Genomic DNA, 26,254 nt, shown 5'->3' with positions numbered 1-26,254 from the left:
CACCATGCAGAGGTGTGCAAGCTCTTGAGGCAGATGCAGCATGGGGAGTTAATACGTCTGAGTGTTCTGTCTTCTCTGTAAGCAGGAGCAACGGACCTGTCCTCTGGAGCCGCTGGGAGGATGCACTGAGACAGGCTGCAAAGTGCCCAAGAGTCCTACTCGACACTGCCTAGCTCCCCAAGACACTTCCCATATCTACCCCAATACTCCTGACTCCCTAACACCCTGCCTAACTGTATCTCCATATTCTGTGTCCCCAGTACCCTCCCTGAGTTTGGCCAACCTGCTCCCTCAATAATCTTTAACCTTTTTTTTCTTCACCTCCAAAAATCCCCAAGCCAGGCCAGGATAAGATGCCTCACCCTGCCCCACCCAGTCTTCTCAGTTCGGTCCGTTCATCCCGCCCGCCCGCCCCTCTAGGGTACCTGACATGGATCCATTAATGATCAAAGGGAGGTTCATTAGCCATACTGTGGTCCTGGACAACAGCGGTGGGAACACCTTCAAAGACAGTACAGAGGGTAACCCCAGACCCTAAGGCCCAAAGAACCCAGAGGGGAAGGCCGTGAGCTGGGGACGGATGAGAACGGGATGCAGTATGAGGAGGACTCTAGACACAGGGGTTACGGTATTAGCTGCTTTATGTGCACAACAACACAGTGAGGCACCCCTGAGCAGACCAACCCAGACTCCAGCAACAGATAGGAAACACGAGACCACTTTCCCAAAGTCAAAGCTACCAGTAAGATCCCCAAACCTCAAAGCCAAACTGAAAATCATGTATCCAACAGACAGGGGACTTTGGTCAGCAGCAGACACTCACAGCCTGGGCCGGTGCTTCTGCACCTGTGAGTCCCACAGACCAAGGAGGCAAAGCCAAACTGAAAATCATGTATCCAACAGACAGGGGACTTTGGTCAGCAGCAGACACTCACAGCCTGGGCCGGTGCTTCTGCACCTGTGAGTCCCACAGACCAAGGAGGCTAATCCAAACTGTAAATCATGTATCCAACAGACAGGGGACTTTGGTCAGCAGCAGACACTCACAGCCTGGGCCGGTGCTTCTGCACCTGTGAGTCCCACAGACCAAGGAGGCGATCGGCTTCCCTCCAGCCGGACAGGAGGGCCCCGTGTGTGGTGGAATAAAATGTCCGATGGGTGGCTTCCCCAGCGAAGAGTACCTGGAGCTGCGGGAAAAGACCAGATTCGAACAGGGATGCAAGTGGGGCAGCTGTGTAGACATCCACAGAAAACAGAGCCCCTGCCCGTCCGTCTGCAGACGTGCCGAAGACGTAACTGCCCATGCCAGGCAGGTGTGAGGACCAATGATGCCCAGCTGGTAAGGCCCTGAAGCTGCTGAACTACCACGGAAGAGTGGGGCTAACCCGAATGCACCATGCAGTGCTGAGAAGTCACTGCCTGCAACTAAAAGTGACGAGACCGTGAGCAAGCTGACAGGGCCCCTGAGACACCTGGGAACCTGAACCGTGGCACTGGGTAGCCGTCTAAGAGATACGCACCTAGATCTCCACATGGAGGCATACTCAGTAATTAGAGGGCAGTGGGAAGACCCTGCTGGGGCGGGGACAGGGGGCACCAACTGCTCCACCTACTTCTCTACAGTAATGACTTTTGAAATGTGATCTCACTATATGGTTCTGGCTAGCCTAGAACCTGTAGTGATCTTTCTAGCTGATATTACAGAGGCATGTGCCTCCATGACCACCTGAACGTCTTAAAGCAACAGTGTGAACATGTGATTTCAATACTAGAATCAGGTGGGGGGGGGTGTCGGCAAGTGGTAGAGTGCTTGCCTAGCATGCTCAGGGCTTCCTCGCCAACACAAAGAAAAAGAGATAAAGCAGCTGGAAGCACGGTCTGGGGAGAGGGTGGTTGTTGGAAGCACGGTCTGGGGAGAGGGTGGTTGTTGGAAGCACGGTCTGGGGAGAGGGTGGTTGTTGGAAGCACGGTCTGGGGAGAGGGTGGTTGTCCATACCAATTACTTTTGCTTCATTTTATTCGTGTAGTGAGCACTGTAAAATTCCAGTTCTGATGTGAATAACACATCCTAGCTTTTCTGTTTGGGTTTGATTTTGTTGAGACACAGTCTCACTAGCCTTGGCTGGCCCATGACTTGTTCTATAGACCAGGCTGGCTGTGGACTTGAAATAGTCCTCCTGCCTCTGCCTCCTGAATGCCGAGATTATGAGTGTATGCCAGCACATTCAACTTGAAGTTACTCCTATTTTCCAAAAGGAAAGGGCTGAGTCTTTGAGAGCCCTGCCTCACCCACCACTCACACCACATCACCTTTAGGCCTTAGTTAGCAGCAGGATTCCCGGGTGCCTCACACCAAGGCAGGCCACTATACCTGGGTACCAGTTCCATCAGTAGGGAGGGGCTGAGCCATCAGATCTAGGTCATCGCCAGTGCTGCCAACGGCCACATAGCTATAGGAACCTCGAGTGTATGGGGCACTGTGCCAACGAGATCTCAGCACGCTCTTGGCTGCTGGCAATTGTGGGTTTCCTGAAACACAGAGATACAGCATATTAACCCAGAATTCTCACTAACCTGGAAGGAAACCACACCAGTGTGTGTTTTCCTAAGCATCCTATCTCAGCTACTCTGCCAGCATCGCACAGGGACAGCTGGTGCCCATAAGCAACACCCTGAGATGCCCCCTGAAAGTGGACTGAGTCTCAGTTTCCCTACCTGAAGGCACCTGACATGGGACAACTGCGTGTGTTTTGGGAAGAAGATTTTAGAAAATAAAATTAGGGCCCACTGCCCAGGAAGCAGGCTATCTTGGGAATGTACAAAGCAGGATTCATTCTTCTCTGTTCTGAGTTTACTTCCCATTCAGAGACTGGCCAAAAAGAACACGTGGCTGGGGCATACCTGTCACTCTCCGGAGTACTTGGGTTAGGGACAGAAGAATTTCTTCATCTGAAAGAGTCTCCATAAACTCTGACTCGAGCCCAGCAATAAACCCACAGAGCACATGTGAAGACCTGTGTGCACAGAAAGACAAACGAATCTGCTGGCCACAGCCCAACTATGCCAGGGCCAACACAACCCAGAACAGCCCCCCACGGCTCCCCAGGCTCTCAGCTGTGTTCACAGCACTAAGGCAGCACGTGCTGCTTCCACTTCGTCACTTGTACCAGTGTGCAAGAGAAGAGCAGGTAAGCTGTCCCTCAGAGAATGGACGCCTCAACACGCCACACCAGTGGGCTCCACTCTCACTACCACCACGTACATTTTGGGGCGTGGGGGAGTGTTGATTTCACTTGAAAAGGTCCTTGATGAAATATTAAAAGTTACTGATTTTATTAAATTTTGACCCTTGGGTGTATTTTTATGGTAAGAGGCATGAAGAACTTTTCGGGTGCCGTGAGCCTGGGGGAACTCACCTAGCACCTCCTTCACCCACTTCTTTACCTACGAGGACACCTAGCCGACCATGATACTGAGGAGATACTTTCTCAGAAAAAAAAAAAAATGTGCACTGTATACAGAATCTCACTGAGCCTATAGCTCGGTCACTGGCTTTTACCTCTCCACAATGTGTGTCATTCAGAAAATGTTGGTTCATGTAGTAATGTCAAAAGTTAAATTTATCAATATCACCACTGATATCTGAAGACTGTCAATAGCATGAAGCTCTTATACTGTTGGCGACATATACAAATCACAACTTTCTACAGAATTTCAATACATTTTTTAGAGTGGACATTCCAGGAATCCAAGATTACATTCTGGGCCTCCATTTGTCTCTCAGGGAGCCAGGCTGAGATACATAACCAACACTTTGGGAGCTCATGTCCCTCCTCCAATTAAACCCTCAGAAACACTGGCAATGAACCACACACAGCTGGGTGCTCCAACAGACCAAGCTACTAGTGAGCAGGAGAGAGCTTCCCGAAAGCTCCCTGATGCATACATACTCAAAAGGAGGCAGAACCAAAAAGCCAATGAGCTTCTTGAACCAGGTGTCTTGGAGAGAGGGGGCTGTGTCCTGGAGGGGTGATGTGTCCTCCCACACCACCTGGATGAACTGGCAGTCGGGCTCCCAGAAGGGCTCCTCAAACTCCAAAAAGATTTTGTTGTTGGTGCCAAAGCCTATTTTTCTGATGGCTTCTGCCTTTTTGTCAGGCAGTGGTGGCTCAAAGAAGGTATCTTGATGTTCTTTGAGAAAACCTGCAATTCAGAATTGGATGTGACTTAAGATAGGTCTTGTGGTATATGCATTTAATCCAGTACTCGGGAGGCAGAGGCAGGAGGATGCCTGGTGAGTTCAAGGCCAGCCTGATCTACATAGTGAGTTCCAGGACAGCAAGAGCTACATTGTAAGACCCTGCTTTAAAAAGCAAAAAAATAAAGTTAGGTTTTAGCTAGAATCTACATCAACAGAAACCTGGCCTGATTGTACAAAGGGCTTTTAAACATCTCATACTCTGATTCAGTATCCATAAGGACTAAGGTTGACTGCTACCATACTGGAGGAATACTACAGACCCCCTCATCACAGAGGGACGGTTAAATGGGACTCTGTGGGAACATCACACTCCTGACTTTCTACTTCTAACTACCAGTCACACTGCTCAGGGTCAGACTGCATAAGTCGTCACACAAATTTCACCCAGACGTCTTATTTTGTCATTTACTAGGCTATAAATTGAACCCGGGGCCTCACAGATGTAAGCACTCTGCCACTGAAAACACTTAGATGAGTCTAAGTAGAAAAAAAAAAAAATAGTGCACAGTCAGACAAACAACTAAGTCAAACCAGAGGAGACAGCATTTCCTTGAAGCCTGTAAGGAAGGAAGGACAAGGTCTTTAATCACAGCACCTGGAAGGCATTCGCAGGTGGATCTCTGAGTTTGACACCAGCCTGGTTTACACAGTGAGTTCCAGGCCATCCAAGGCTACACGGTGAGACCCTGTCTCAAAACAAAAATTAAAACTTAAAAAAGAAAGGAAGGTCTACAGAGCTAGTTCCAGAACAAGCTCCAAAGCCACAGAGAAACCCAAAAAAAAAAAAAAAAAAAAAAAAAAAAAAAAAAAAAAAAAAAAGAAAGGAAGGAAGGAAATCAGGGCAACGGGAAGCCAGCAAGGCCACAAGCCACATGAGCACTTTGAAATTCACATGTGGACACGTGAAACGGAAGTGAGAACTACTAAACTTCCGCGAGTATTTATTAATAATGACATCTCTTATACAAGAAAAGATTAGCCAGGCATGGCAGCTCATGCCTGGAGCTCCAGCACTCAGGAGGCTGAGGCAGAAGGGCTAAACCGCTACAAAAGATGCTAGGAGTACTTCCATCCATCCATCTAAAATTCCCTAGAATGAAAACATGAACTCCACAGCTCAGCAAATACCCAGAGTCAAGGGAGAACAGGAAAAACCAGAGGCCGCTGGTGCCTGAGACAGGGATATAGACAGTGAGTTCTACCTAAGGGCACGGTGACGATGACGTGATGGGCGGGCAGGCGGGTACCATCTTCACACTCCACCAACACAGGGAAGATCTCCCCTGGAAAAGCAGCTTCCTGGAAGGACCCATTCCAGTGAATGGTCTTCACCGGCTTGTTAAAAACCATCGAATCCTTGGGCAAGGAAGCCAGTATGCGGTTGGTAAGTCCTTGGTAACCACTAAAGAGAGACAGAAGTTGATGTGTGATGATCCAGGCCCTGGAAGAGTAACCCTTGCAGAAATAAGCCATCCAGGATGCCCCCACCCCTCAATGGGAGCATCATTCAAAAGCCAGAAAGAGGCCGGGCAGAGTGCCTGGAAGTGGGCAACCCCTTAAAACACAGGACCATTAACATTCACCTTCTGGCTAAGGAGGGCCACAAAACTAGGTCACATGAGTGTTAGAGACCCCTACCACACCAGCCCCATGTTCGTGCACTTCCTGAATCACAAATGCCTACCAGCTGAACCGAAGCCTTGATTCAGCGCTAAGGGCAACCCTGCCAAATGGTCTGTGAGCCTAGCAACAGGCACAGCCCTGCCTGCCCTAGGGGAGGAACCTGCTGGCTCCTTTGCACCTGAAGCCCCTTGTGTAACACCTGGCACATGAGCGGCCCCAGGAAATCAGAAGAGATTGACAATCAAGACATTTCCCTCTCAATTCCCTAGAAACATTCTTGCTTAAACGAACAAAACCAGGAGAAAAGGCAACCAATTTCTCTGAATGGGGAGGGCAGTGCCCTCACCTGCCCACTCTGGGCCTCTCTCCTCTCTCCCCTTTTGCCCTCCTTTCTGCAGTCTAGTGCCTCTGCACAGACAAGATGGCTGGCAGAGCTGGCAAGGCTGTGGCCCATACCCAGCCAAGGTGCAATCCAGTCCCGGCAGCACCGTATACTCCCCGAACGGTGCAAGGGCCACCAGGTCCATGCTGTGGGTGCCGCTCACGCAACACTCTATGTTGAAGAAGGTGTTCAGGATAGCCAGCTTGAGCTTCTTGGTGTCCTCATCCTCGGTCCAGCTAGCCACCTGCTGCCTTAGCTCCTTCTTGAGAAACTCTCCAACACTGGCCATCGGGGTCTCGGGTGCATTCAGGAACTCTCGGGTTTGGTCTATCAGTCCATAGAACAGACTGCCCATCTCGGTCACCAGCTCCAGGCTCACAGATGCTCCTGAGCTGGTACAGCTCATGGAGGGCAGGGCCACGTGCCCTCCGGTCTCCACCAGCTGGTTCTCCTTTGATAATTCTTTCTCCCCCAGGAGCCCGAACTCCGCAGCCAGCTGGAAAACAGGATTTCCCTGGGAGGGCCCATGGATCCAGTGTGCCCCCAGCTCCACTACACCACCTAGGAGGGCACAGGAAAAGCTACCTGGAAGTTCCCACCCCATAAAAACCAGCCCCACCCTTTCCCATGCATACTCTCGAGAACATCTTGAGAGTCACAGGGACCCATTGTATATCAGGACCTGTCCCTCAGGGTCAAGTGGTTCCCAAAGGAACCAATTGGTTAGACCAGGCTTAGGGAACTCCAGGAGACGGACAAGCTTCAGGGGCCACTTAAGGAGAAACCGAGAGGAACCCCCAGGGCAGAGCAAGAAAACTGCAGGGCCCTAGGTTGCCTTCCCTGGAGTGCACTCTAACTTTGGGCAGTTGAGTTTCGGGGCCCGGTGAACGTAGGTGTGTGTCCCTTTCCCCCAGGAGCCCGAAAAGTCTTCCTGGATCAGTATGAGTTGGATGGGGTCTGAGGTCTATCAAGGGGCCCAAAGGGCGGTTACCGAAGCAGCGTTCCGAGCGGATGCGGCCCCCGGCGCCGGCGGTGGCCTCCAGGACCCGCAGGTGTGAAGCAGCAGAGTGGCGGCAGAGTCTCTGTGCAGCGCCAAGCCCCGCGATGCCGCCGCCCACCACCAGCACCCGCGGACTTCGGGACGCCATAGCTTGCTCAGGGTCCTCCACCGACCCGTGGCCTTAGGCTACCCAAGCGGAGGCGGGCGGGGCGGGGCCAGAGGCGGGGAAGGAGGTGGAGCTAGGTAGGAAAGGAGCGAAAGAGTGTGCGTGGAACTGGAGGTGGGGCGAGGGGCGGGGCCTATGGGGAGCCCTAGGGGCCAGACGGTAGGTAGGCGAGGTCGGGACTTTCGGAACTAGACCCGAGGTGGCAGGGAGATGGATGTCCCGCGGCCTGCACTGTGTCATCCACGTAGGCTCCGGTCTCCCGGATGCGCTCAAGCTCCTGGTGGTCTGAGTTGTTCCCCTCCTGTTTGGGCCCGCCCACGGTCTCCTTAAGTGGGGTGTGCTTGTGGCTACCACTAGGCAACGTGAGCCAGCATACCCACCAACGCACGTTGTCTTCTAGAGGCATCCTTCCCGGGAGACATCCTTCCTGGCTTGTATAAGGAGAGAGTGTGCCATAGCTCTAGTCTCCTTTCCACTGGAAGATAGGCTCACAGTGGAGCCTGCTTAGGAGATGTATAGTCCAGGACCCCCATGCTTCCTCAAAGCGTGAAGACAGGGAGGGATCCTGTAAGATGAGAACACTGCTTTGGTCAAGCTCTGCTAGAGCAGCATTCACAGGCTGAGGGACAAAAATGTCTTTGCCCCATTCTCTCGATCCACCCACCCAGAGCAAGTAAATGTGGTATAGGTAAATAAAAACGTGCTGGGGGAAGGGGCGATGACTCTGACACGGATGGAAGTCGTGATCCTATAGCAGAAGGCATGTGCCCATCACTCAGCTATCAGAACATCACCCTTGTTCATTTGCAAAGTTAATGTGTTTAACAGGATCTTGGGAGTTGGGTGCTGAAGCTGACTTCCAAAGAAAAGATACCAAATACATCCTACCCTACATCTATCAAAGAAATGGACCAAGAGACAAAGAACTCTACCATGCCCCACTATTTTTCTCTACCCAGTCTTAAAACTTCTGGTAACAACTTGGCTTCATGGGACACAGAAAACGAAGCTGGATCTGACACAAAAAATGTCCTTCCTGCTGACCAGTTTTCACAGTGCCAAAAGTCACAATGCATGCTGCTGCAGGAGAAAAGTCACAATGGTATTAGTGTCAGTTCCCACATGCTGCAGTTCTGGCCTGCCAAGTAAGATGTGTGCACTGGCCCAGCAGGAGCACAAAGGTTATAAAGATAACCAACTGATTTAGATTAAAGACCTGCTCCGGAGGAAGGAATTCATTCTTGTTACAGTAAACCAGACCTAAAGCTTAGAAGGTCGTAGGCCCTGGTGGAAAGGAGAGACCTACTGCCCTTTTGCTAAATTGTCAAGTTGTCAAACTACCTTCTAAATGTTGATATTTGTTTGGGATTTTCTGGTTTTGGTTTGGTTTGGTTTTTTGTTTTGGTTGGTTTGGGGTTTTTTTTGTTTGTTTGTTTGTTTTGGTGTTTTGGATTTTTGTTTGTTTGGTTAGTTGTTTGGTTTGGGGTTTTTTGTTTTGTTTTGTTCTGTTTTTGTTTTTTGAGACAGGGTTTCTCTGTGTTGCCCTGACTGTCCTGAAACTCATTCTGTAGACCAGGTTGATCTCAAACTCAGAGATCCACCTGCCTCGGTCTCCTGAATGCTGGGATTAAAGGTGTGTGCCGCCACCACCTGGCTTATGTTTATGATTTTACGCACAGGTTAGTGCTGCTCTCAACCTTGGCCAGAAATTCTTCTGCATTTGGCAGCAATGAATAGAGACTCAGAACTACCCCAGGTGCTAAGAGTAGGTGACAACAGTGAGTGGGGCATCTGTAGCCTCCACCCCACCCCCAAGGCTCAGGGCACATCAAGGAGACAGGAGGGAAAGAATATAAGAGCTCTGGGTGGAGAGATCACACATTGTGCTCGCAGAGGACTGGATTTCAGTCCCCAGCTCAGCACCCACATTAGGTGATTCACAAGCACCTGTAACTCTAGATTCAGGGATGCAACTCCCCCTTCGAGCCTCTGGGCACCCATGCATACATGGTATAGATGCACACAAAAATTAAAAGCTAATAAAAAATTTGTAAAAACATGTAACAACCAGTGGATGGAGAGGAGAGCTATGAAAGACTGTCTTCTGGACATGACATGGACTCTGTATTCATGAACATATGCTGCAGCAATGATGACCCCCTACAAGATCAAGCCAAGATCTGTCAGCATTCTAACAGGCAGTACTATTTGAACACAGCAGATTACAAAATGAAGGTGGGGCCATGGAAGGGAGGGGGAATGTGTTGAAAATGCTTGAAGGAGTGGGAGAGGAATTGATATCATCAAGACACATCATCTATATGTCTGAAGCTGTTGACAGATAAAAGATCTTTAGGAATTGTGTTAACAGGGAACAGCCTGGGACCCAGGTGCCCTTCCTGTCAGTCACAGACTGGATAGCTTAACCTGTCTTAATTAGTGTGTATGTTTTCAGGTTTCTCTTTCATCTTTTCTATAAATTATTTTTTTGTCTAGGAGGGACTAAAGTGTGGGGGGCTCATATAGTTCAGGCTGGCCTCAAACTTGCTATATAGGCAAAACTGGTCTTGAACTCCTGACCCCTCCTGCCTGAACTTCCCTAGTGGTGTTACTGTGTGCCCCACATGCCTGGCCTTCCCTGTTCAGTTGTAACCCTGCTACAGGAGAGGCAGAATCTGCAGATGCATCTACTTTCACTTACCAATTCCTACTTTAATTTCTTTGGAATACAGGAAAACTGAGGTAGAGATGTTCAAGGAAATGTCTGGTTGTAACACAGAGGTGCAGGGCAAGGACAGTAGTGTTTCTTGTCCACTAGATGGAGCACCACGGTCTGAATCAAAAGGCTGTCCTGCAGCTGCGGTAGTCACATGCTCAGGCTGATACAGTCACTGGCTTGTCTGAAGGCAGGAGAGCCGTGTTTGACACCACAGATAATACCTCCCATGTGACTTAACCAAATTAGGCGTGTTCATTTTTGTTGTAAAGAAAGCCTTATCAATATATAATTCGTATCCTTCACCCACATGACGTGTATGAGCCAGCGGCTTTCAGCAGACTGGCATTCTTGTGCAGCCACCACCAAGTTCAAAATGTTTCCGTCACCCTATTCCGGACGGTTTTCATGTAGAGACAGGATGACGTCTTTGTGTGTGGCTGTCGCTGGTCGTGATGCATTCAAGGTTTTTCCACGTTACATCGCGTATCGGTACTTACTCCTTTTCATCATGTCTATGCCATACTGGGGGTGGGACTCAAGCCTTTGTGCATGCTAGGCAAGAACAAGACCACTCAGCTTTACCTTCAGTCCCCGCAGGATATTCTAACATGTTGAAAGGCACCCAATAGCCCAGTGTGGTGCCACATGCCTTTAATGCCCGCATTTGTGAGACAAAGATTGCTGTGAAATATTCCTTTGCACGGTGTGAAGAAATGTCACTGTGGTTTAATAAAAAGCTGAATGGCCCATGGCTAGGCAGGATTTCCAGGCACAGAGGAAGCTGGGAAAAAGAAGTCAGAGTCGCCAGACAGAGGAAAAGACAGCATGGGCAGTACAGAGTAAAAGTAATAAATGGGTTAATTTAAGTTGTAAGAGCTAGTTAGTAACAAGCCTAAGCTATCAACCGAGCTTTTATAATTAATAACGTCTCCCTGTGGAGCTGGCAGGAGGGAGAGAAAAATCCACCCTCATAACATAGACAGGCTCCGGGCCAGCAAGGGTTATTTAGAAAACCCTGTCTTAACTTTTGAGACAATGGCAAGCTGTTTTCCAAAGTGGCCATTCTTAGGGCTGGGGGCTGTGACTGTGTAGTGCAAGGCCAGAGATCCATCTCCAACATGTACACACACACACACCTCACAAAGGCCAAGTGACCACACCAATTTATACTCCCGCCACCCAAGTGAAATAAAGTAGGAGAGATCGATTATTAAAGATGTATGAATGTATTTAGTGATTTACTCAAAGCACTGCTAGTACTGCCTACTTGACAGCATGACTTCAGTTGCTCTCTGAAACAGAACGGCCTAGAGAAACAGCTGCAACAATGCGTCCTTCCCCTGGACAACCTGCGGACTGCCACCTAGGCATCAGGAAAACCTCCCTCTAAGCCTTTCAGGAGCTGTCCTGGCTTCAGTCCACTGGCGACATCTCTCCTCCGCCTCCACTGGTGTCCGAGTATTTACTCCAGAAAAATTCCCCCAACACCACCCATGTTGAAGGCTCCAACACTTCAGCATGCTTTCCCACACTCACTGTTGACAGCCTTTCTTACAGCCAGCCTTATAGGTAAGAAGTGGGTTTGATTTGCATTTCTCTAAAGATTAATGATGTTGAGTATCTTCTCATGTCCCTCAGACATTACATCTTTCTCGAAGAAAAGCATGTTCGTCCTTTGTTCTTTATAGCTTAGTTACCTCTGACTATTGGGTTGGATACGATGTTATAAATTCTAGGCACAAGACCTTTACCAGATGTAAGACTTGCAGAGAATTTTTCTCTCATCCTTCTTGTGACTTGTGTCTCCAATCTGGATGGTTTTCTTTGAAACAGAAGCTTCTCATGAAATCCAGTTGATACTTGTGGAGGCTATTCTTGTTTGCCAATGTGTCTATATCACAGGGCACCTCTGTGAGAGACTTTTCTTGACTGGATCATTTGAAGTAGGAAGATAACCTTAAATCTGGGCCACACCCTCTCGTGGCAGCCCATATAAAGGACATAGAAGAAAACTTTTGCTTTTTGCCTGCTCATCCTCGTTCTCACTGACCAGTTCATATAATATATCCTGCTGCTGAGGCGTTCCTTCCCTGATATTAGAACCTACTTCTTCTGGATTCTGACTGTGCTGAAGACCAGCTGAACCCTCCAACCTTCTGGACTGAACAATTATTGGATTCTTGAACTTTTCATCAGGAGACAGCCATTGTTGTACTAACTGGACCACAGCTTGTAAGTCACTCTAGTCGTATATGTGTGTATATACATATATATATGCACACATATATATACATATATTCTATCAGTTCTACTCTTCTAGAGAACGCTGACAGATACAATACTCTCACGCTTCAGTTGCTTCTTCTTTTGTCCCTAAACTCAGAGAACAGTAGTCACCTGACCTCACCACTGGCCCTGGGTTGCTAGATAAACCCTGTGTTTGAGCCATTTCATTTTTGTACTACTATCACTGTAGCTTGGCCTATGCAAATAATATAGAGCCCCTCATCAGCAAAGGTTTGTTGGTGATCTGTTTCTGTTTATATTCTACCTTAGTCTTGAAAGAAAGTTTGCTTACTTCATTTTGGTTTGAATTGTTTTCTTTAAATTATAAATTTTGTTTTTATCTGAAGGTACTGTTATTTATCTCTAATCTAGTGTTTGCAGGACCAGGGCAAGAATACAAATAAGGGCTAGAGAGATGGCTCAGCGCTTAAGAGCATTGCCTGCTCTTCCAAAGGTCCTGAGTTCAATTCCCAGCAACCACATGGTGGCTAACAGCCATCTGTAATAAGGTCTGGTGCCCCCTTCTGGCCTGCAGCCAGAATATTGTATACTAAATAAATAAATAAATAGAATAGAATAGAATAGAATAGAATACAAATAAAGGCCGGATTAATATTTACTAAACATTTCAAAGCTATAATTCAAAATTATCTACATGAGCAAAGCCTCAGTTTTCTTTTAAGTATATGGATATCGTCTCATCTTGTAAAAACCTAATGTTATGAAGCTAGTTAGCAGCCAAGTAAAGAATGCCTCTCGAGTGGGGTGTGGTTGCGCATGCCTTTAATCTCAGCACTTGAGAGACAGAAGCAGACGTATCTCTATGAGAGCAAGAGACAGCCAAAACTATGTATTGAGACCCTGTCGCAGAGCTGAACAAAACGCCTCTCCTCTTTACGCTCTACGGCTACGTCTGCAATCGCGCCTTCCAGCGACCAAAACCTACAACACCCGGCCAGCGCAGGGGAAAAGGCACAGCTGCCTCTTCCAGCCTCTTTCCTGGTACTGTGCACCAGCCATGACACACCACCAACGCGGTGCAATTAGCAGCCTACTCAAGGAACTGCAGCCCTTCACCAGCGACCACCCCCGCCCCGCCCCGCCCCGCCCCGCCCAGGTCGCCCGTCAGTCCCTTCGGCTTCCGTCTCGCCTAGCCTGGGATCTGGGGCGGAGCGATTCTGCAGGCGGGACGATTCTGCCGCCAGGCTAGAGTGTGTGTACGCCATGGCTGCTCTGCGTGTTCTGCTTCCCCGAGCCTGCAGCTCGCTGTTGTCCTCGGTCCGCTGCCCAGAACTTCGGCGCTTCGCCTCGGGTGAGTGGGGACACCGGCGGAGTCTGTCACCCCACTTTGGGTGGACTCTCCACCCGCAGCCTTCGGCTGGTTTCTAAACCCTAGCCTGCATGCACCCTCACTTGATTCTAGAACTTTGCTCCTGACTCCAGATTTTTTGTCTGACCTCCACTTCCACAAGCGTGCATTCCCAGCGCTTGACTCTGAAATACCCAGACCCCTGATTCGAGTACTCATCCCCACACCTAAACCCAGATTCCTAGCTGGAAGCTCCTCCCATCCTCCTTCAGAGCCCCCACCTCCACTGCTTGCCTGACCCCTACCCAATTACATACTCCCCCCCCCCATCTGACCTTAGTCTCACTTTATAAGCCCAACCCGAGCTTGGCACCTAGAAGCCATGCCTGATGAAAGGGCCCCGGGTGTACTGGCAGCTTCTCAACCTAGAACTTTTAACAAGCGGCCTGTTGGGAGCATGCGTGTTGGTTGTGAAACCCATGTGCATTTAGGTAGCTTTAAAACAGTGTGAAGGTAGGTTAAGCAAGATAGCCAGGGTATTGGGAAAAGTTTGTCTACAGTGCCTCCTGCCCAGACCCTCGGTCCACTGCCCTCCCCCTAGCCTGTCCTTCACGCCGTCCAATCAGCGCAACCCATACTGACACACCCACTTTCCTCCCCAGCCAGCTGGTAGTTCCTCCCTTCTTACTATGGCTGGACTCTTCTGCAGCCGTCTGTAACATGAATTATAAAAACCAAGAGACAGAAATTGAGGTCCAATCCAAAAAATCGGAAAAGCAGTCAAGTCTCTAGAGAAATCTAACCTCTACCAAGACTGGGCGACAGTAGATAGAGCAGACTAAGCCTCTGTCTCCTCCCATTTTATAGTCCCTTTAATACTAGGATTAAAGGTGTGTGACTCCCTAGGGCTGGGATTAAAGGTGTGAGCCGTCGCCACCTGGATTTGTTTCTGTTCTGATCTTGGCCCTGAACTCACAGAGGTCCATCTGACTCTCCCAAATCCTGAGATTAAAAGTGTGTGTCACCATTGCTTGACCTCTAATGGCTTTAGCTTTGCCTCTGGTCTTCAGGCAAGCTTTATTTATCAAACTACAAATAATACACCACTACATTCACCTAATGCTCTTGTGTGACCAGAAATTCTTGGCCATGCCCTGGCTTCTGCATCTCAACATGTCCTGACATCCTACCATTCAATAGTGTACCTCACACTTAAGTTACCCCGAATTCGCAAGACAAGTCCTGTGTTAAGGAACAAAATACCCAGGACCCTCACTATCAGGCTAATCTTCCTCCCTGTAAGTCTAGGGACTGCACACCCTGCCCAAGTCTGAATTAGCTGTTCCTCCAGCCAATGGTCCTTTACATCTGTCTCTGTCCTGCCAGGCTTACTGCTCCAGCAGGGCCTGGGCTCTGTCCTGCTCACACCTGGTGTCACGGTCTGGGAAGTGCTGGCATATGGGGGGGGGGGGTGGCTGTGCTCTGTGCAAGGGATTTCTCTTTTGTTATTTTTGTTTGTTTTTTTGAGACAGGATCTTACTATGTAGTTCTCTCTGGTTGGCCTGGAACTAGATCGGGCTAACCTGGAACTCAGAAAGATACCCCTGCATCTGCCCCCCTGAGTGCTAGGATTAAAGACATGTGCCACTGCCACCATGCCTGGGTAGATCACAGCCAGAGCTGAGGCTGATATGGTAAGGATGATACAGAGTTCCCTGTCTATGCCTGTATCAGTCAGGGTTCAGTGAAAGAGCAGAACTGATAGAATGAATATATATCATATTTGCTAATATATAATATACATATTTATTAAAGGGGATATTCGAATGGCTTACAGGTGGTAGTCTGAGCAGTCCAACAATGGCTGTCTCCTGAGCGAAAGACTAAGGATTCAGTGGGCCTTCAGCCCAAGAGACTGCAGATTTTAGCAGACCCAATATGGTTTTGGAGCCCAGGGAAGTCCTAGAGAGCGGAGGGTCTTCAGTGTACATTGGAATTCCAAAGAAGTAGGTTCAAACACCGCAGAAGGAAAGCCGTAAGAATAGATTGGATGAGCTTGTCATTGAAAGTGAGGGAAAGAAGGCAAAAAACAAAAGCTCTCTTCCATGTCCTTTTATGTAGGCTGCCACCAGGAGGTGTGGCCCAGATTTAGGGTTGGGTCTTCTCACCTCCAGTGCTGCTTGGGTTCTAGTTGATTCCAGATGTGGTCGAGTTGACAACCAAGATTAGCCACCACAGTGCCTTTAATACCTTTATGATGGCAATCCTCTTTTGTCCTCTTGACCTAGGTGCTAACTTTCAGTACATCGTCACAGAAAAAAAAGGAAAGAATAGCAGTGTGGGGCTGATCCAGTTAAACCGCCCCAAAGCGCTCAATGCACTTTGCAATGGCCTGATGGAGGAGCTCAACCAAGCGCTGGAGACCTTCGAGGAGGATCCTGCTGTGGGGGCCATTGTGCTCACTGGTGGGGAGAAGGCGTTTGCAGGTATGGTGGTAAAGGGTAGGGGGATGCTGTGGCAAGCTGCAAGATGGACCAGTTTCTCTGTGATGGGAGGGGTGGCTTAGGATATAATATATATGAAGTAAGCTGGGTGGAAGAGCAGTTCTGTGTGTTGAACACTCAGGTGTGCTCAAATCCTTAATGAAATAAGTGGTATAAGCCCATTTTCCTCTGAGTGTATCCAGCATCCATTGCTCACCACAGCCCCCAGTGTTACCTTCTCATAACAGACAGCTTGGTGACTTGTTAGTCCATGTATCAGCTGTTCCCACTGTTATGGGAAATGCCCCCAGGGCTGGTGCATCAGAATACAGGACTGAGAAGTTCTCTGACGTCTGGTAATTGAAACCTCACTTCTGCCTCTAGCTGGAGCGGACATCAAGGAAATGCAGAACCGGACACTCCAGGACTGTTACTCCAGCAAGTTCCTGAGCCACTGGGACCAGATCACCCGGGTCAGGAAGCCGGTCATTGCAGCTGTCAATGGTTATGCTGTAAGTGTTAGTCCCAGAGGTCTCCTGTGCAGGGCGGATGGAGCTGTGCTTGTGCAAGTCAAGTATAGCAAAGACCTGTGTCTTTGAAAGGCCCAGGGCGTCTTTCGGGAACTGCTTTGTTTGATGGAGGCTCATTGACTAATTCCCAGATGTGTTAATGAGCTTTTCTGTTTCTGTTTAATTGCTGCAGAATGCAATACTACATGTGTGAGTACTCTATGCCCACTAGAGTTCCTGCTTCACTAGGCCATTGAGACATGCAGGGCTAGTTTAGCCCATGGAAAAACCGTAAGAGCACTCGGGAGGCAGAGGCACGTGGATCTCTGTGAGTTCGAGGCCAGCCTGGTCTACAAGAGCTAGTTCCAGGACAGGAACCAAAAGCTACAGAGAAACCCTGTCTCGAAAATCAAAAAAAAAAAAAAAAAAGTATAATTTATTACACACGCTGATTATTTAATGAAACCCATCCCTAGGAGTTGGTCAACCACACACATTCATGCCCCTGTCTTCTGTAGCTGATTTTTTTTTTTTTGAGTCAGTTATGCTATGCTGAGTTATTCACCACAAAGCCAAAAATATCTACTGCCTGGCCCTTTTTATAAAAGTCTACAAGCCCCTGCTAAGCAATATCTCTCTTCTATTTATTCTATCACTTTAATCTAGTTTCATTCTGCTAGGCTAACATTTGCTGTTATCTGACTACTTCATGGATTTATAAAAGTTATTTAAGCCAATAGAGTGATTTTCTGCCTTGGTTCCTCTGGTAAAATCCACCTGCTTTTTTTGAACTTTTTTTTTTCAGCTTGGTGGGGGCTGTGAACTTGCCATGATGTGTGATATCATCTATGCCGGTGAGAAAGCCCAGTTTGGACAGCCAGAAATCCTGCTGGGGACCATCCCAGGTGAGAATGTGTCAGCTGTAACAAGGCAAGCCTGAGACTCAGCCCCGTGGCTGCATCCAACCACAGGCCCCCTGACAGACGACTCTTGTCTGTTCAGTTTTCTCTCTGCCAACCAGCACCTGAAGGACAGAGCCCGTGAAGCTCAGCACAGCCTGCAAGCCTCTGACGTGTCCAGCTCTTATGAATATTCTCATCCTAAATCTGACAATATCACACACAGTTGACACTGGCTTTTAGCCACGGCAGTTCTTTCTGCTCGTGATTCATATACCTTTAAGAGTTTTGTATACCTGAAGCTTGGAACAGAGGTGATTAGCCATGGGCTTGCATCAAAAACTCTGTCCCATATGACTCTGGCTCTGTCCACTCCTGTGTCACTGGCGTAGCAGGTCAGGTGGCCTTCCTGAGTCCCTATCAGACTGTAGCAAAGTCCCCGCTGTCTGGGAAAGCCTTGAGATGTTGTAAGAAAACAATCCCATTGCTCTTCAGGGGCCACCGGTAGACCTGGTAGAAGGAGAACCCTCAAAGAGAATGGATTTGAGCCCCGAGGGAAGAGGCTACGCTCAGAGGAGGCCTCCACTGCTCTCTGGGCTTGACCAGGCTTGTTCTGAGATCCTGAGCAGTGAGTTCAGTGTATTTGTTCAGGTCTGCAGAGAAGGAGGCTGATACTGGGATCTGGTCCAGCACATGTTTTCAGGGAAACCTAGAACCATCCAGGATTGTGGGAAAAGAGCCAATGTGGTTTTTCTTTCTTCCTTTTTGATGCTGAGAAAGAACCCAGGATCTCGTTCTGTCACTGAGCTTCTGTCACTGAGCTGCATCCCAGACCTGGGTTTCTTCTCAACGGCTTATGACGAAGAACCAGCTGAGACCACAAATCTCTCCCTGTAGGTGCAGGGGGCACTCAGAGACTCACTCGTGCAGTTGGCAAGTCATTAGCAATGGAGATGGTCCTCACTGGTGACCGCATTTCAGCCCAGGATGCTAAGCAAGCAGGTGGGTAATCTGATGTTGTGAGTTGGGGGAGGCTTGGGCTACATCTGGTGTCCCCATGGGTACCTGGCATTGGAGCCCTAAGGTTCTGGCACTGAGTTTTATATCTTGAAATATGTTATGCACAAGAGAGTGGCAACATATGTTCAGGTTAGAAATAATAACTTCGCCAGGCGGCGGTGGCGCGCGCCTTTAATCCCTTGGGAGGCAGAAGCAGGCGGATCTCTGTGAGTTCAAGACCAACCTGGTCTACAGGAACTAGTTCCAGGACAGGATCCAGAGCTACAGAGAAACCCTGTCTCGAAAAGCCAAAAAAAAAAAAAAAAAAAAAAAAGAAGAAGAAAGAAACAATAACTTCTCTTCCCACTGCCCTTCGAAGACCCTTAAAGGCCAGTCTTTTCCCTGCCCTTGGCAGTGACCATAGACCTCAGGTTCTCTTGTAGAGAATATGACCTGAGCAACTTAAGAGTTCAGGGACTGGAATCTGGCCGTGGCGAGCACAGTCACCCACTGCTAGGGATAGCCGTCCCGTGTTTAGGACTCAGAACTGGCCTTTCAGTGCCACTGGGCTCCAAAGGAAGTGGACAATGATGTTTCTGTGTGCTAGTCATACTTTTCATATTTTAGGTCTTGTCAGCAAGATTTTTCCTGTTGAAACACTGGTTGAAGAGGCAATCAAATGTGCAGAAAAAATCGCCGGCAATTCCAAAATTATAGTAGCCATGGCAAAAGAATCTGTGAATGCAGGTAGGAGTCTGCTGGGAAGAGCGAGTGGGAGGGGTCCTCAGAACTGCACAGATGAAGCTAGGAGGTCCCAAATCACCCCACCTTGTCCCAGGCAGCAAGTGGGAGGGTCCTCAGAATCGCATAGATGAAGCTGGGAGGTTACAAATTTCCCAACCTTGTCCCAGGCAGCAATGGGAAAGTTCTCAGGATTGCAGTTTGCCACAGTGTTCCAGGTTTTGGTCATTCAAATCTCTGTCAAGATACTCTGAGTATCTTTTTATACCAGGACCCAAGACTGGGGGCCAAGCCTAAAACATATTGGCAATGCAGAGTCAGGTACAGAGGGAAGACCAAGAATGGAGCCATAGGAAGTCACTGGTTCAAGGGAAAGTTGTCTCTGGGGGCCTGGATTGAATGGGTCCCTCCTCACCTATGCTCTGGTTATGCAAAGGGGCTGTAGCTGCTGTCTGCAGTAGCGCAGCTCACATGAAGAATCTTCATCAGTTCCCTCAGCTCATGGAGCTGGCCTGACCGGCCTTCCTCAGAGCTGCCTCGTCCTTTTCTTCTTCTCTTTAGATGTACCCATTTATTTACCTCTTTATTTCACATTTTGATTTATTAAGGAGGTCATCCCTCAGTGCACATGTAGAGGTCAGGGACTGACATGAGGAATCAGTTGTCTCTGCCACCATATGGGTTCCAGAGACTGAATTCCAGTTGTTGTTAGGCTTGGTGACGATGGCCATTATCCACCGAGCCCTGTGGCAGAGCTCTTTGTTTGGATTTTGAGGCAAGGTCTCCCTCTATAACTGAAGCTGTCCTCAGACTCTGGATCCACCTGCCTCGTTGCTAGGATTGTAGGCATGTATCACTACACCAAGCTTGGAGTCTTGTTTAAAAATATGTTTACGTTATTTTTTAGCATGTGTGTGAGACTGTATACATGTGTGTATATGTGTGTGGGTATGTGTACCTTTCACGTGTGGAGGCTTTTGTGGCTCTGGGGTTGTTCAGAGAGTCACCAGTCTGACTCAAGTTTCGGTTTTAGTAAATTAGAGACTTTGTATTAAAAAGAGATTTCTAGGACCGAACCTGAGAGAATTCTCTAGGTAGGGCCTGATTTTGTAACAGACAGACAGGTGCCTCAGCCTTCCAAGCAAGCAAGCATTTCATACAAAAGCAGAACTGAGCAGTTAGCCTGTGAGGTGGTGAAATATTTTTACAACAATCAGCAAGTTTTTAAAAATAGTCCAACTGCACCAGGAAGTGGCCTCCTCGGGCCACCTGACAAGGTATATTTGAGGTAGGAGCAACTTCCTCATGGCTTATACAAGTTAAAAAGTAATTTTGTTTTTACAAGCTTACCACAGTTAATTTCTCCCCTAAACGTAATGGTCCCCATCACAGAGGCCAGCAGAGGGCGTCAGATCTCTCAGAGCCTGAACATACTTTTCCCCATCACAGAGGCCAGCAGAGGGCGTCAGATCTCACAGAGCCTTAGTCACAAGGGTTTGTAGGATACCCAGCTTGTCAAATAGGTACAACGACCTGAGTTTTTGTGGTTATTTTAAATATTTTATTGATTATTATTTTATGTGTGTGAGTGTTTGGGTACATATGGGTATGAACATCATGTTTGCATGGTGCAGTGGAGGACAAGGGATCCCTTGGAAGTGGAGTTACAGACAGTTGTGCCCTTGCCTCCCTCTGGGTTCCAGGAAGAGAACGCCAGCTCTCTCTGCAAGAGTTCAAGTGCTCTGAGCCACTGCATTAGCTCTCCAGCCCCAGGAATGGAGACTTAATGTAATAGTTTATCTCAGCATTTACTATGTCTCTGCTCTGTAGAATCAGCTTGGGGGCAAAAGATGTGGCCTAGAAAGGTTGTGCTGCCTCCAGAGGGGACAGCAGCCCTTCAGGGTTGCTGCTGGCCATGAGCAGATGCACTGATGTCTAAAGAGGCAGCTGTGTGTGGAGCACGCAGGGAGCATCTGAGTCCTGTGCTGGCACAGAAGCCCAGGCAGGTGCTGTTCCTGCTGCCTAGCCATTCTCTCTGCTTGTCGTGCTTCCTGGGCTTCTGTGCTCAGTTTTATCAGCTACCTCGGGTCCTCATAGCTAGACAGATCCTGCTGTTTGTCCTTTGTTCAGTTCTGGTGCTTCTGCCTTCTGAGGACTCTGGACACCACCAAGGTGTTTGGGAGGCTTAGGAGAGCAGTTTGTTTGCGTGGCTACCTCAACATGGGAGGTGCACTTAAAAAGTGAGGAGAGCTAATCAGCATGGAGGCCACACAGCCTGTAGCCCTTTCTATGGGTCAGTCAGTCCGACGTGGGTACCCCCACAGTCAGCATTTCAGTTTCTATGGGTCACAATCCGACATGGGTACCCCCACATTCCACACTTCATTTTCTACAGGTCACAGTCAATCCGACATGGATACCCCTACATTCAGCATTTCCGTTTCTACGGGTCAGTCAGTCCGACGTGGGTACCCCCACACTCAGAATTTCAGTTTCTGCGGGTCACAGTCAGTCCAACATGGGTACCCCCACAGTCAGCATTTCCCTTTGTGACTTCAGGACTTCTTTTTCAGCCTTTGAAATGACCTTAACAGAAGGGAATAAGCTGGAGAAGAAGCTCTTCTATTCAACCTTTGCCACTGTGAGTACCAAGTATTCTGCTTAGCATTCCAGTTCACTTCTGTTGCAGAAGCAGTGGAGAATGTAGCTCTGCAAAGCGGCCCTTGCATTACACCACTGAACAGCAGCTTCTGCATTAAAGTGGAATTCATAGCTGGGCATAGTAGGAGCCAGGGGACAAGGAGAATTGCTTGAGTCCATGAGTTTGAGCCTTTTCCACAGAGAAACCATCTCTAAATATTGCTTACCCTATATGTATAAGCATTTTTTCTCCATGTGTGTAAATATACTGTATGCATGTCTGGTGCATGCAGAGACCAGACAAGGGCACTAGGTACCTTAAACTGAAGTTAGAGACTGTTGTGAGCCACCGTGTAAGTGTTGGGAACCAAATCCAGATCCCATTTCAAGAGTAGCAGTGCTTTTAACTGCTGTCCACCACCAACCCCTATTTTTTTATTTTCTTTGTTTACTTACTTTGAGACAGGGTCTCATTATGTAGTCCTGACCACCTGCAACTCACTATATAAACCAGACTGGCCTTGAACTCACAGAGCTCTGCCTGCCTGAATGCTGAGATTAAAGGAGTGTGGTATCCTGTTTGGCTATGGTTCACCTCTTATCAGAAGGTCATGTCTAGGTGTTTTAAAGAATCTTCTGATCAACAGTCATGGTGGCGCGTGCCTTTAATCCCAGCACTTGGGAGGCAGAGGCAGGTGGATCTCTGTGAGTTCAAGGCCAGCCTGGTCTACAAGAGCTAGTTCTAGGACAGCTAGGACTGTTACACACAGAAGCCCTGTCTTGAAAAACCAAAGATAAAAAAGAAAGAATCAAGAATCTTCTGATTATCAGATGCACTATCCATTGCACCACTGTCCCAGCGTTAGGTGTTTTATTAACACAAAACACACACACACACACACACACACACACACACACGCATTTAAGGAGCTGGGGAGTTGGCTCAGCAGTTAAGAGCATGTACTCTTCTTCCAGAGCACCTGCGTTCACTTCCCAGTATGCACATCACCTGGCTCACCATCACCTGCCACTCCAGCTCCAGATACCACACCTTTGATCTCTGTGTTGCACCTGCACTTGTCTGCATGCATGCACGAGCACACGCGTGTGCGCGCGCTCACACACTTACACACACACACACACACACACACGCTCTCTTAAAAATTAAAAAAAAAGATTTTAAATGGTTCGGGCCCCTGAGGAAGAAGTGAAGAAGTGTGCACATCATGTGTCCACAGGCTAAGGAAGAGGAGGTGTAAAGCAGAGTTCTGTTGCTGCCCCACTGCTCTGTGAAAGAGTCCCAGCTCACGCCCTGCCCAATCCAGAGGTGCAATGGACACGGGTTTACTGGTGCTCTTGTCATGCCTCCTGAGGGACCGTGTCCTGTGTGGTATACACCCCCGTCCCCAAGCATAGCACTGTGTGTGGAGAATACCATCTTTCATGGGCAGCAGGTGGGCCCATTGCAGAATCACTGCCCTGTCAATGAGCTTGGCAACCAGGCAAGGAGGAGAACATAAGAGACCTTGGAGATGCAGGCAGTCATCCAGGGGTCCAATAGGAAGATGCAGACTTCACCTCCCTTCTTCCTTTTCCTTCCAGGATGACCGGAGAGAAGGAATGGCTGCATTTGTGGAGAAAAGGAAGGCCAACTTCAAAGACCACTGAGAACTGGCAGCTGAGCCTTGTGCCATGTTGGAGAGGAAAGCTTAGCCTGTCAATTGAAAGGCAAATAAATTGTCCTAATGGGTAGTGTAGGCCACAGTTCCTACCAAAGTCTTCGGAGCTGTGACCACAGCTCAGGTACCCGTGGTGTGGCCTGCAACCTTCCCCAGTGTTGGAAGTCAATCTCTCACAGTCTAAATCAGAAATCTGGGAAGCGTTCAAGGTGTCTTGATTTCTTATTTTTTTTTATTTTTTATTTTTTTACTTCACTTGAGAGGCAGGCACATGCTTGGGCCACCCATACATACCCCTGTGTGCTGTCAACAGTGTCAACAGAGCACAGCTCAGGATGTGGCTTCAAGTGGGAAGTGACCCTGCCCTGTCTGCTGATTCCAAGTGCACAATAATTCAATTAAAGCAACTATGTCAGTTCAGTTTCAGCTGACCTATAGTTGTCTCTGGAGAATGAATGTGGTTTCTAATTCGTATTGCTGTTATTTTCTTATAGATAGCACCTCACTATGTAGCCCTGGCTGCTTGGAACTTACAATATAGACTAGACTGGCCTCAAACTCACAGAGATCCACCTGCCTCTGCCTCCTGAGTGCTGGGATTAAAGGCGTGCGCCACCACCACCTGGCGGCTATTTGTGTGTTTTTAACTTCACCATCTTAACCACATCTGAGTACACCTTCAAGCACTTTCATATACGTGTGCAGCCATCCCACCATTAGTTTCCAGAACCTCATCTTCCCAAGCTAAAACTGTCTCTGTTAGACACTGACTCCCTACCCCCCCCCCAGCCCCTGGCACCAGTTGTTATGGTAAAAATAAAACACCGCAGGTCTCGGAGTGGCTGCAGTGGGCAGCAGGCCACAAGGAGCAGTGGTCCCAGACAGGGAGCTGCATGGTGGGTAAGAGACCGAGACAGATAGGCACATCATGCAGAGTGAGGTTGGATATTTATTTAGTGGGTTATGGAAGGGAAGGGGAGAGGGGGGAGGCAGAGAGAGAAAGAAAAACGGGGGAAGGGGAGAGGTGGGAAGAAGGGAAAGAGGCAGAAACTGCCTCTTCTGGAGAAAGAGGGAAAGGAAAGACAGGATGGAGGCAGAAGGAAGATCTGCCTGCCTCAGCAGATGGAAAGGGGAGGGGGGAAAGAGGGGGCGGGGCTTGTCTTTTAAAGGGACAGAACCATTACACCAGCATTTTTACTTTCTATGAGAATGTGATGACTCCAGGTTCCTCATGAGTGGAATTAAGAGTATTTGTTCTTTTGTCTTTATTTCGCTTGCACAAGGCTATGAACAGCATCCCCCACCAGAGCTCCTGTGTTGAAATCCTAAAAGTGGTGGGTTTAGAATGCTAGGTGAGTGGAGCTCATACGAGAGTCTGTAAGGCCCCAAGGGAGTGCCTGCAACCCCTTCCCTGTGAAGATGAAATGAGAAGGCGAGCCAGGAAGTCTGTCTTCACCAGGCAGCACATCTGCCTTGCTTCAACTTCTAGCCTCTAGAACTACAGAGGCCAGAACAACAAGCCTTTAAGTTGAAGCATGTTGAAGCCTAAACAAATACTGTCTGAGTTCATTCATGATGTGGTACATTTGCTTAAAGCCTGATGTTTGCTAGGCAGTGGTGATGCAGACCTTTAATCCCAGCACTCAGGAGGCAAAGGCAGATGCTTCTCTGTGAGTTCAAGGCCAGCCTGGTCTACAGGCTGAGTTCCAGCACAACTGGGGCTACACAGAGAAACCCTGTCTTGAAAAAAAACAAACTGAAACAAAACATACTGAAACAAAACAAACAGAAAAAGCCTGATGTTTTATGCTGACGTGGGGATTTGCCATTCTCACAGTAATGTAATAGATATTTTTTGAAGCCATCTTAATATATTGCTCAATATATATTTGTCTTGAGCTGTGGACAGTCCTGTTCCAGCCTTCATGATAACTGTGACTAGAGTTGTATGCCACCATCCCCAGCCAGGTCATACATATTGACAGTGTCCAGGTTCTCACTGTCTGGGCTGAAATGGACAGACAGTATGACAGTGACCTGCACTAGCCCTGATATTTGCTTTGCCCGGAGCTTCAGTGTGGGGAAATGGCCGTCTATTTGCTGTGGCAATATAACATCAGGGCTGCTCTCCAGCCCCTGCCAGTGTGAGAATGGAGATCTGCAGAGAGCACTCTCCAGTTCCGAGCCTCAGGGCATCTGCATAAGATGCAGGTAGTGGCGGAGAGAGGGGAGGTCTTTAGTCCCAGCCAGCACTCAGGCAGCAAGGCCAGCAGATCGCTGAGTTCAAGGCCACTCTGATCTACAGAGCAAGTTTCTGGCCAGCTGGGGCTACATAGTGAGATCCTGACACAAACAAACAAGGGGTTGGAGGGGTGACAGTTGAGGCCTATCTGAACTCTAGATTAAAACATACATTATTTCCAAGTATTCAAAGTTTGTTTTATGAAGTTAATACACAGCCCAGACCATGGTAACTGGTGTGATCACTCCACACTGTCTCTCAATCAAAGCTTCCTATTCTGGAACCCAAGTCTCAGGGCCTTTCTCCTGGCAAACCC

At 48.5% G+C, this 26,254-nt stretch overlaps 2 protein-coding genes across 4 annotated transcripts; one reads left to right on the top strand and one right to left on the bottom strand.

Moving 5' to 3' along the window:
- Positions 1-623: 623 nt before the first annotated feature.
- On the bottom strand, positions 624-7,480 carry Paox (polyamine oxidase). 3 transcript variants are annotated; one of them, XM_050136969.1, is made up of 8 exons: positions 7,258-7,480; positions 6,341-6,827; positions 5,464-5,663; positions 3,951-4,203; positions 2,902-3,014; positions 2,372-2,529; positions 1,071-1,187; positions 624-958 (listed from the first exon to the last, which is right to left on the bottom strand). In XM_050136969.1, exons 1-8 carry the CDS (start codon positions 7,412-7,414, stop codon positions 932-934), a joined length of 1,512 nt encoding a protein of 503 aa, XP_049992926.1. In that variant the 5' UTR covers positions 7,415-7,480; the 3' UTR covers positions 624-931. The 3 variants fall into 3 exon arrangements, with proteins under 3 accessions (XP_049992926.1, XP_049992928.1, XP_049992925.1); XM_050136971.1 differs by having other exon boundaries at positions 624-846; XM_050136968.1 differs by lacking the exon at positions 624-958 and having other exon boundaries at positions 983-1,187.
- A 6,100-nt stretch (positions 7,481-13,580) lies between these two features.
- Echs1 (enoyl-CoA hydratase, short chain 1) lies at positions 13,581-24,116 on the top strand. Its single transcript, XM_050137151.1, has 8 exons — positions 13,581-13,749; positions 16,035-16,232; positions 16,614-16,741; positions 17,544-17,643; positions 18,535-18,639; positions 19,264-19,383; positions 21,951-22,018; positions 23,620-24,116. Exons 1-8 carry the CDS (start codon positions 13,662-13,664, stop codon positions 23,683-23,685), a joined length of 873 nt encoding a protein of 290 aa, XP_049993108.1. The 5' UTR covers positions 13,581-13,661; the 3' UTR covers positions 23,686-24,116.
- The last annotated feature ends 2,138 nt before the right edge of the window (positions 24,117-26,254 follow it).

The sequence above is a fragment of the Alexandromys fortis genome, unplaced genomic scaffold (genome assembly GCF_014885135.2).
Source record: "Alexandromys fortis isolate MF-2015 unplaced genomic scaffold, M_Fortis_MF-2015_v1.1 scaffold_3, whole genome shotgun sequence".
Classification (NCBI taxonomy): domain Eukaryota; kingdom Metazoa; phylum Chordata; class Mammalia; order Rodentia; family Cricetidae; genus Alexandromys; species Alexandromys fortis.
This window is presented reverse-complemented; position numbering and strand designations above follow the sequence as displayed.